Source organism: Papilio polytes, unplaced genomic scaffold (assembly GCF_000836215.1).
Source record: "Papilio polytes unplaced genomic scaffold, Ppol_1.0 DF822067.1, whole genome shotgun sequence".
In the NCBI taxonomy this organism is placed as follows: Eukaryota; Metazoa; Arthropoda; class Insecta; order Lepidoptera; family Papilionidae; genus Papilio; species Papilio polytes.
Window position 1 is genome coordinate 9,197,369 of NW_013527137.1, and position 11,030 is coordinate 9,208,398.

The 11,030-nt window shown below is 34.7% G+C and overlaps 2 protein-coding genes and 1 long non-coding RNA gene across 3 annotated transcripts; 1 reads left to right on the plus strand and 2 right to left on the minus strand.

Moving 5' to 3' along the window:
• Positions 1-533: 533 nt before the first annotated feature.
• LOC106106967 (HMG box-containing protein 4) lies at positions 534-3,931 on the minus strand. Its single transcript, XM_013287629.1, has 8 exons — positions 3,748-3,931; positions 3,428-3,677; positions 3,208-3,356; positions 2,947-3,068; positions 2,504-2,609; positions 2,223-2,308; positions 1,509-1,694; positions 534-1,056 (listed from the first exon to the last, which is right to left on the minus strand). The coding sequence occupies exons 1-8, from the start codon at positions 3,755-3,757 to the stop codon at positions 892-894; spliced, it is 1,074 nt and encodes a 357-aa protein (XP_013143083.1). The 5' UTR covers positions 3,758-3,931; the 3' UTR covers positions 534-891.
• A 603-nt stretch (positions 3,932-4,534) lies between these two features.
• On the minus strand, positions 4,535-7,973 carry LOC106106949 (coiled-coil domain-containing protein 51-like). Its single transcript, XM_013287607.1, has 6 exons — positions 7,605-7,973; positions 7,208-7,357; positions 6,711-6,873; positions 5,919-6,097; positions 5,364-5,439; positions 4,535-5,266 (listed from the first exon to the last, which is right to left on the minus strand). The coding sequence occupies exons 1-6, from the start codon at positions 7,857-7,859 to the stop codon at positions 4,998-5,000; spliced, it is 1,092 nt and encodes a 363-aa protein (XP_013143061.1). The 5' UTR covers positions 7,860-7,973; the 3' UTR covers positions 4,535-4,997.
• Positions 7,974-8,161: 188 nt separating this feature from the next.
• Positions 8,162-8,974, plus strand: LOC106107089. Its single transcript, XR_001225841.1, has 2 exons — positions 8,162-8,695; positions 8,788-8,974. It is a non-coding gene; the product is annotated as an uncharacterized LOC106107089 (long non-coding RNA).
• The last annotated feature ends 2,056 nt before the right edge of the window (positions 8,975-11,030 follow it).

The window sequence follows — 11,030 nt, forward strand, 5'->3', positions numbered from 1 at the left end:
GATACTTGTGAAAGAAAATATTTGATGAAATACTTTGTAATTTGGAACAATTAACTTTTTAAACGCAATATGTAGGGATGTGTTTTAGGTTTTTTTTTAATATAATGTAGTAAATTTTAGACTGATTGTAAAGAGTTCTAAATTGTAAAAAAAATTGCCATCTATTTTATCTCGAATTTTAATAAATATCAATTCGTTTTGTAAAGTAAAATTATAATTTGGTAAAATTAGTGTAACCGGATACCATCGTTGTCGGCTGTATGTTTTTATAAACCATGTAGATATTCCTTTCACTATCTTATAAAAAAACAAAGACAAGTGTTATGACAATGGTCTTTTCCAGTTCTCTTTTTCAATTTCTCAGTACTAAAAGTCATTATTTAGTTAATTTTGTTATATCGATAGCCTAATTATAAGAGAAATATTTGATAAGAATAAATAAATGTCTTTCAACAAACATGTCTTTGATTTTTAAAACCACCTATTTAGCAAATAAAATACAAAAAAGAAGTTGAAAGAAAAAAAAACACAAGTTATGTCTAAAATATTGTTTATTTTTATAAAATTACTCCACTTTCACTTAATGATAAACATTGGTCTATTTTAGTCACGACACACCGCACTTTTTCAACGTTATACCCACGTTTTATGACACGTTAGAAAAACACTATAACCATACTTCATAGTCGGAGATTAGGGGGTGCGTGTTGTTTCAAGTCCGGTAATGATGTTGGGGTGCGTGCTGGTTGTAGTCCAGTCATAATGTCGGGGGGTGCCTGTTGGTCATGGTGTTGAGGGGTGCGTGCTGGTTATAGTCCGGTCATGATGTTGGGGGCGTGCGTATTAGTTGCGGTTTGGTCATGACGTCGGGGGTCGGGGGGCGTGTGTTCGTTATAGTCCAGGCATGATGTAGGCGATGTTGTGCAGCGTGTTCTGCATGACGTGTGCGGGGGGCGCGAGGGGCGGCACGGCGCGCACCACGCTCAGCAGCGGCCCCAGCGAACACAGCAGCGTGTCCAGTAACACCGACACGGACCCCGACACTGCGATCTGACCCTGAAACATTACAACCAAAGAACATTAAGTTATTAAAACGTCACGTGTGTTAAGCCGTGTTTAATAATTAAACAATGAACATTTTTAATATAACCTTATGTTTGTATAGGTATGCAGTATCCATTGCTCTCAGATAAGGATTGATCAATAAACACTTTTACTAATACAAGATATCAGCTATTGCACTATTGCATATCTTACTAATAATAAAAATGCGAAAGTTTGGATGGATGGATGTTTGTTACTTTGAAGCGTAAACGGTTGAACGGATTTCGATGAAATTTGGCATAGACATAGGGGATAGCCTGAAAGATCACATGGACTACTCACTTTTTTTTTAAATTCCGGGTTAAGTCGTGGGCGAAAGCTAGTTATTAAATATCATAGTATTTAGTAATAAGAATTTTGCAGTAGTTGTTTTAGTTAAGACTTTATCCACTGTAATAGTAAACCTCGTGTTCCTTGAGCCGCTCCCCGATGATGGCGAGGCTCTCCCCCAGCAGGCGGAGATGCGCGGCCACGTCCACGGTGCCACAGCCGGTGACGCGGTACACGGCCGCCGCGCCCCCGCTGCCGCCGCTGCCCCCGCTGCCCCCGCCCTGCGCACTCACCGCTGACGTGGGGCTCACACTCACTGGCTGTGGAATTCATTACACACGTCATCTTCCTTCTTAACGTACTCTCATAGGGACTAATAACTATTACATAACGATTGGGAAATTATAATATGATGGAGCAAGAATGAATAAGTATTTATTAAGCTAGTACATACTACCTCCTGGCCATATTGTTACTCTTGTTAGGTGGGAGCGCGGTCAAGTGCTAGATTAAAAAACTTAAAAAAAAAGAAAAAGGAAATTGAAAGGTGGTGGTGAGGTGAACTAACATTTTATAGGGTGTAATGGTGACATAAAATATTATCAAGTAATTTCAGATTTTCTGGGGTATAAATTTCATAAAATCTGTTCTCAATATTCTAATGCTTGCCTAATGAATAACAAAAGTCTATGTGCAAAAGAAGTCAACCAACACTTGGCCAGTGTGGGTGACTATGGCCTAGTCACCCTAACTTAGGGTATGCTCTGAGCTCCTCGGTGGGGACGTATATTGAGCTGGTGATGATGGTGATGATGTGCAAAATGTGAAGTGTTGTCTAGTCTACTTACTGTGAGTGCATTTTGCGCGGGCGGCGGCTGGCGCGCGCGGTTAGCCGGCGGTCTGCCCGGACCCGCATTTGAGGTTGGTCGGACACCTGTAAACAGCATATAATCTTTTACTTCATATATTATAAGCTGTTAAATTTTTGGCTGATTTGTTTGATTTATTAGATTTTACATATTAACAAAGGTGTCAAATCTACCACCTTTTAAGCAATTTGACAAAAACATAAAACTGATGAAAATGCTTCATCAATTAATTTTAATTTATAAAATTTATAAATACTCACTGGGATTAGATATAATCTTGGATGTTGTAACTTGATTGCTCTGTTCCTTTTGCATAGCAAACCTCTTTGCCTTCCGTTTCCATAAATATCGCTCATTATATGTTACCTGGTTGAATATTCAAGTATCATAAATATTACATACATAAACTCTAACAAACCTAAATTGCTAACTTTAAAAAAATATATAATGATAAAAAAAATAGCTTTAATATCCCTAAATCTTTTTAACATTAGTATGTACTATGTCACTTGTCTAGTGACTAGTGACATAGTACATGTGAAATTAAAAAATACCTTTAGGAGCCTATGCATTCATCCAAGACAATGCTTTATACCTTAAATTTCATACAGAATAAGGCAGCCCTTCTGGATTTATGTGATAACAAACATCTATCTAAACTTCAGCACATTTGGCACTACATAATAAATCAAAGTTAACTTACATTAGCCCACATTTCACCCAATTTCTTTGATATTGCGGAGAAATCCATACTTGGACTCTGTCGTAAAAGATCATTTCTTGCTTCCTTTGCCCACATCATGTATGCAGTGATTCGAGTCTTGCCTAACAAATGAAAACGTGTAGTTTCAATTTTCATAAAATTTTTCTCAGTATTTTACAAAAAAATAAGGAACTAATTACTACATAAAAAAGTTACCGATTGATGATTTTTCAATAGTGTCTATAGAAAATATCAAACTACCTTTGTCTTTTCTCTGGGCTTTAGCTCGACCTATAACTTTTCCATCCTTTATTATAATTTTTTTCTTGTTACTTTTCTCCATCATGTAGAGAGAGTTGGCGGGTGTCCTTGCGGTGCCTTCATCTGAAGCTGAACTATCTGACTCCATACTAAAACAATAACATAATAATGACAAAAAAAACAATAAAGACGGGAGAAAAATGTTTGTTTTTAATGTAACCTTTCAGCATTTTCTCCATTGTTTTCATAAAAGTCAGATTCACTTCCCGAAGCAGTACCCGCGTCTTCCGCGGGCTTCTGTGGTGTATCGTGAAACTCCATAGGTTCTTCTTGTTTAAACCCGGCGTATGACTTCACCGGAGTTTGGCGTCGAAACCTAGTCTCTATATCGTCTGGAGATTCAAAATCCATTAGCTTTGAACTTTTCTTTCTCACTCTTCCGCTTCGGGAGATACCCGTAACCTCCAAATCTAGGAAAACAAAAGAAATCACTGCTGTGTTTGCAATGAAAAAACATTAATGATTGAAAATATCCTTTACCGTCCTGCATAGTGATGTCGAATTACTAAAAATTACGTGGTAATAAAAATATATTGTTTGTTTTCGTAACGTAAGACGCGCCAACCACCTTTCAATTGTTTGACAGTTGACGGATGTCAAAAAGGCAAAGGGCCAAAGAGTATGAATGTCAAAAATCCCAGATACACACTTACCAAAAAAATATATCTATGCAGATGCTTTATATCTATGATCTATCTATTTCTATTCTATAAATAAACCACTGTGACGACAACCCGTTATCGCATCGTTAATAAATTTAACATTTTCTGTAAAGCTCCTACTTCATAAAACTATTTTTATTATTTCCTTAATGTAAACCATTAAGGAATCATTTAAAAATAATTGGCAGAAAATAAAAATCTCTAGAGCCTCGTTGGTCTATACATTGATTTAAGGGTTAATAGAAAACAATATACATTTATAACAATCAATACTTTATTTATGTTTACGTTTCTTCAGTAATAACAATTAACCTTAAATCTGCATATTATACAAAATCACCATTTTAGGCAATACATAAATTGCACCTGAAAGATAGATACCAAAAAATGTCCCTTTTTATGCGATAAAAATATAATCCGTAGCCATAATAAAAAAAACATTACATTTAAAAAATAGTGGAGCTCTGAGGCAAGAATGTGTTAAATAACATTATCAACAGCTGCTTTTTAGCAAGAAAAATAATTGAAGTTAGTTTTTTTGTGATAAAATGAAACATATGAAAGCAAAATAATAATTTCACCTGTAAAACTAAATGCAGTTTTTTAAAATATTAAGATATAATACAAAAAGATATTAAGTAGGCCTAACAAATAACATATTCAGCCTATTTTTATTGATACAAACAAAAATGCTCGTAAAAACTTAGGGCTCATTCTTAAGAACGTTCTCTTAACGATTTCGACATAATTTGTATTAGTTTTGTATAGCGCCACTACCGGGCGTAACGTACACCAACAAATCTCATAGTCGACGACGTTACGAATACGTGCTTGTAACTGACACGAAAATATTCGTGATGGATCAAAATCTAAGCTAATTATTATATAACGTTATTAATAAAGAAGTTTATTTGTTGAACACATATCACAATGAAAATGATTTCTGTAATTCCTTAAAACACTTTTGTATTGACAGTATAAAATTGTGCTGCCACCTGATAAAATTCGAAGGCAAAGATTAAGTATTCAAAGTGTAGACAAGCAAATTAACCATTATGCATGTATTACTCAGCTGACGCGACCCATTATACTGCCGAAAATAACAGCAGCACATATTATTATACCAATTCCAGTAAAAATTTGATTCGGTTCTAATATAACTTTATGATGCAGATCATCTTTTTCTTTTTCGACATCGTCTAGATCGTGGTGAACGGCGTTTAGGGCTTTGGCGAGCTCCGCATCCGATTTGGCGCTGGTCTGCGACGCTGCGACTACCAATCGTTTTAGTTCTTTTATTTGAGTTTCCACAACATGTTCTTGATGATTTAAATGTTCTGAAACATATTTTACACTGTCAGAAAACTCAAGATTAAAAAAATATTCAATCAATTTGATAAAATGTATGGACGCCAATTTTGACCAAATACTAACCTATTAATGATGACTGTTTATTGACTAGATGATTTATATTTTCTTGCATAAGTTGTAGGTTTTGTGCAAGTTGTTCCTGTAGTCAAATAAAATAACTGTGTATATATTAATCATATTTGTCCATTTAAGTATCCATTATGACTCCTACAGTATGTACTTTAAAAGTGATAGAGCCCGCTTTAACATCTTCACACGAATAAGTCGGCTCGTCCGGTGTAATACCACGACCACAAAAACGACAGGCGTGAAGTGCAATGCAATTCCGCGTTTCGTCTGATGAGTGTGGTGCGGGAGGCCAAATTTTAGTCCCTTTCCCTTTCCACCCTTTTCTTAAGAGGAAAGGACGGAGAGGAAAATTGAATTTGACAATGGAGGAGACATATAGGAAGGGGAATTATAATATTTATGTGCGTCTCGTCTTCCGTCGATTAAGGGTAGGCAACGCCTCTGCATTTGCGGCTGTCTGTGGGCAGCGGTCGCTTCGCTATTTCGGCGGATTCGGATGACCTCTTGCTCGTTTGCCACCTTATAATATAAAAAAAAAGGTAGAATTACCTGATAAGCGAATTCAGTTTTCATAGCTTCAGTGATATCGGCTTTGCTGGCGCTGCCGCCGCCCGCGATGGTGTAGAGCACGCTGGCACTGCGCGCCATCTGTTGCTCCATCATGTCACGGAACTCCGCCATTTTTAAACGGTTATTGATTGTTGAACCAGCTATACCTAACACTGTACCTATAAATAGAACAGAGCTAAAATATTCTACAATGTGATAATGAATACACACTAAAAATATCAGGCACAAAATAAAAATATCAGAGACTGACCAACTTTGTTTTTTTTAATCTAGTAAATAAAAGAAACAAACAGTTGTTTGTCATCTCTGAAATAATGTCTATATGTCTATATGAATGTAATGCTTTAGGCTATATATTTGCATGCTATAAATCTTAGAGGGTGAGTAAATAAGAAAAAATGCTATGAAAAAGGGACAAAAACTACAAGCAAACACTCGCAAATCATGGTTGCCATGGTTACTTTAAGGCCAACAGCCTCCATTTTCATTTGACTTTTTTGAATTGTGACAGTTGCAATTGAATATCTTACAGAATTTAACAAGAAAATAAGTTTTTATAATAGGAAAAGCTAGTATGCATATACACAAACATTTACAAATATCTACTTTGTCTGGAATAACTGTTAAAGAATACCTCAAAACATTAAGTCCTTACTTTAATATAACATTACAAACATGGTAATTGGAAACAGAATGTAAAAATATAGTATCACTTTACCTAAAAGTAATCTTGTCTTGTAGTAAAAGAATCTTTGTGTAATATTTACTTACCAAATATAGAAGCGACTATGTACCAGTATTTGTTACGTTCAGCATGTGCCCTCTCTCGTTCATGGCCTAGCTTCACCGCTGCAGACATCGTGGCGAAAAGTTCCCTTTCCTCTCTTTCTGCATCCGAAAAAAGTGTTCGCAGTGCTCTCTCTTGTATGATTAACTGAAATTTATTTGAGTTGTATTTAGACCCTTTAAATTCTCAATGAATTCTTTTTGGATTTTCCTGGTAAAGCCTTATCAAGAATATAAAAATCCTCACCTGGAGGATGTTCAATTGTCCTATTAAATTTTCTAATGTTTGCAAAGGATTCAAATTCATATTTTACTGCAATATGACAAGGGTTTTAATATTTCTGGTGTCTATAGATAGAAAGTGACCGTTATGTTAAACAAAATGTTGAAAGACAATCTGGAACTTGTATGTTCCATATGATTGGCTAAGTATATAAGTGTATATCTTGAGATATTGGTACAATATTATTTTAAGCATTCACCTTGTGTTCTTCTGTGCAGAGTTGTAGATATTTTTCATCTCCTTTCATAGTATTCTGCATTTCAGCATGCAGCTCTTTTAAGCGTGCTTCAATAGAAGCCAGCTCCCTGCCAAGCTCTCTGCGCCTTTCTTGTGCATCAATGAATCTTTCCTACAAATATAAAAAAATTGTTAACCTCATGATGATGTGGAATAATTATAAATGGACATATGACATTTTAGTGGAACTGCAAAAAAAATAAGTTTGGTCTTCTAATTTTATTTTACTTGATATTAAACTGAATTATTTTTGTTTTCTATGAATAAGATACTGTCAAATATATTTTAAAACACCATAGATATTTTCCTATCTAAATATATATATATATATATATATATCACAAGTACAGTTGTAATACCTGAGCTTCAATAACAGTATTCTGAATAGCCATTATCTCTTCAACTCCCGTGAACTTTTCATATTTTGAAACTAGATCTTGCACTTTTTGAGACACACTTGTATATTTAAATTTTTCTGCGATTTCATTCATCTTAGTAGCTGGAACATACTTGGTAATCAACTGGTCAGCTTTTTCACGGCTGTTTGAACTTATTTGTACCATATGTACTTTATCTTTCAGCCGCTGGGCCATCTGACGAAGCCGGTCCGCCATGATTGCATATTCAATCGTAATTTGGTATTATAAGAATAACTATTCTCTGAACATTTTCTAAAGATATGATATCATCTCGTCTTATTTGAGAATTGTCAGTAATATTGACATTGACAGTTGTGATGTGACAGTGACATTGATTTCAATAAACACTACCTACGATCAATTTTAAGCACAGTTTTAAGGTGCAGAAAAAGAAAAAATATCATGTTATCAATTTTTTTTCTATCTTTAAACTCATCTGTCTGTCATTTCCATATCAAATTAATTAGGTATTTTAAGTAATATTAATTACTGGTAATTTTTATAAAGATATAAAAAAGACAATATTGATCTGTCAGAAAAACCAGCGCCATGTAAACCTGGATGTGGATGTGGAAAGATTGCAGAGAGTCGGCGCTAGGCCCTGGAGTGCGTCAGCTAATAGAGGCAGACAGACTACTTTTAGGGGCACTAGATCGATTAACGCACATAAAAAGAGAAGGCCCTGAGATAACTGTGAAACAAACAATTTTATTAATTCATTAGTGTAATCAGCGACTTATTTCGCACATTTAATAAAACGGTTTTATAACAACCATGATCGATGACCGGGCAAAATAAAAAAAGACCCGAAACAAAAAATTTTACGTTTAAACTTTGTGTTACAGTTTACAGTGAACTGAAGTTAATCCGTGCCAGCTTTATACGCTTTAATGAAAAAGCGAATGCGGAGAAGATTGTTTCAACAAATCGAACTCAAGACTTCCCACTCGATGATATAATAAAAAAACTACAAAGCGCAATACGGCATGGTCCGATCGTTTATGTTGTACATACAATAAATTACGTTCAAGGTAGTTACGGCGTGACACTACCGACGACAGATAATTCGTTAAGTATGATTAAGACATCGCCAAAATTGTTTTTGTTTATTTATTTATTCAAGATACAATCAATGGACGTCGGGACGCAGCTGTCATTAGAATAGAAGCACGCAAAGCAACGGCGACCTCGGTACGCGCATAGATCGTCACTAGAAGGACAGTGAATTCAGTTGCGGTTAGACGATGTGCTAATCATTCTGGTCGTTTAGCATGCACAAAATGCAATAAAACTGACGTAAAAAAATTCAACCAAGATTTTCTTTTATCTGTATACTTAGTATTGTTGTATCCCAAAACATCTTAAAGTAACAAATATAAAGAAAGCAACAGAATAGTGAAGAAATTTTCTTTCTTCTTAGAAAGGACTCGCTGTTTCTCTTGATTTCGTCCACGTAAAACAAGATAGCTTTTAATGGTGAAAGAATTTCTGAAATTGGTTTTGTAGTTTCCGAGTTATTTCAATGTAAACTTTTAAGTAATAAATATCTTTCCTCTTTATAATATTAGTATAGATAAGTAGATGTGGAATTTAAAAAAGATGTCAGGTTTGTCTCTATGCGCATAATAACCCAGGGCCCAGGAAAAAAAGGCCCGGAAGTATGCTGGGTAAAAATAAAGTTACATGGTTGTTTCTGTAGGCTTGCATAATAAGATGTCCATTTGATGCATTCTTCACTTCAAATAAACTGAAACACAATATTATGATAGACTCGCATAGAAAATTAGAACCATGTAAGACGTGCCTGTGTTGCATTGATAATGATATAAAGTTTTGTTTTAACAAGCCGAATGATTTATCGATAACTCTTAGTATGCTACTTACGCAGGAGACATTATTCGCATGACTAATTCTAAACAACCATGAAGGTTCAAACATGCTGCGTCAATTAGGTTTTTTTTTTGAGTTTTTTATAACGTCTTGCATATAAGGAAGAAGCTTCTTTGTTTGGTGTTTATTAATAAACATAAGTGTTTTGATATAAGCGTTACAAAAACATTACAATTACTAAACACTAGCTATAAATAAAAAACGTTTTTTTCCCTTTGAAATAGCAGATAAATCGCAAATCCTTGTTCAATCTTAGTTGACAGCATTTTCAGAAGATAAATAACGCAGTATATAAAAATACTAGTATTCACATTAATGTTTTAATTATGCAGACACACATAAATTAATATTAATTAACTTAACATGTAACTGAAATAGTATGTGAAATAATATTAGAAGGCCAGCGACGGTTAATGCACTATTCGAAAAAAAACCTGTTTTCTGTTAATATATATGTCTAAATGTATAATTAAAAACAGATAGTTAATAACATAATGATCTTTTAATGACGATTTTTTTATCAACATGGGGACATGCATGCCACTTTACTTACCCTATCATAACTATGATAGGGTAAACTTACAAGTGTCATCATATGAGATATTATTGTTAAAAATTAAACAAAAAAATGGGTCCCACCTGCAAGCACTACCTTTCGGATAAAAAAAAGAATTATCAAAATCGGTCCACTAGCGGAGTTATACCGAGAATACAGAGTTATACCGTAACACACATAAAAAATAAAAATAATAATCGTACAGACAAATTGAGTACCTCTTTCTTTTGGGAGGTCGGTCAAAAACAGGATACATTTACTGGCGTATCGAATTTAAATACATGAATTTGTTATAACAAAAGTCAACAAGCTTCTAAAAGTGTCATACCCATGAATAGAACCTTTGGTATTATGGTCTGTTTTAGGTTATAGTCGGGGACGATTATTTTTTTTCTTTCTCCTCCTTATCCTACTCCCGTAGGGTCGGCGCAAAAGGTTGTTCTCCTACACATAACTCTATCATATGTCATCACTCCCTTTTGATCATGTCACCTTTCACGCTATACATCGTACTTATAACAAAAATGTTATTTATCGTTCGTGATGTAATCCTATGTTGTTACTCATATGTTGATAGCTAGACAATCGGTCTAACGTGGTCAGTGAATTAAATTCTTTAACAGTACCTCTGATATCGTAATGCGATTTAATTTTTTTTAAGTCGCAAATTGGTCTCAGGGTTAATACATGTTATTCTCTTGACTAGCGACCCGTGCTGGCTTCGCACGTGTCAAAATGTATTTATGTAAGATATCACATTAGAAACTTTAAACATTATCAGTATTTCTCTATTACACATTTAAACGTTCCTCTTAAATCATTCTTCTTCTTCCTTAGCTCTACAGCCGTTTGTGGGCCTTGGCTTGGTCAAGCAATTTTTTCCACTTCGGTCTGTTAGTGGCTACCGATTTCCAGTTTCT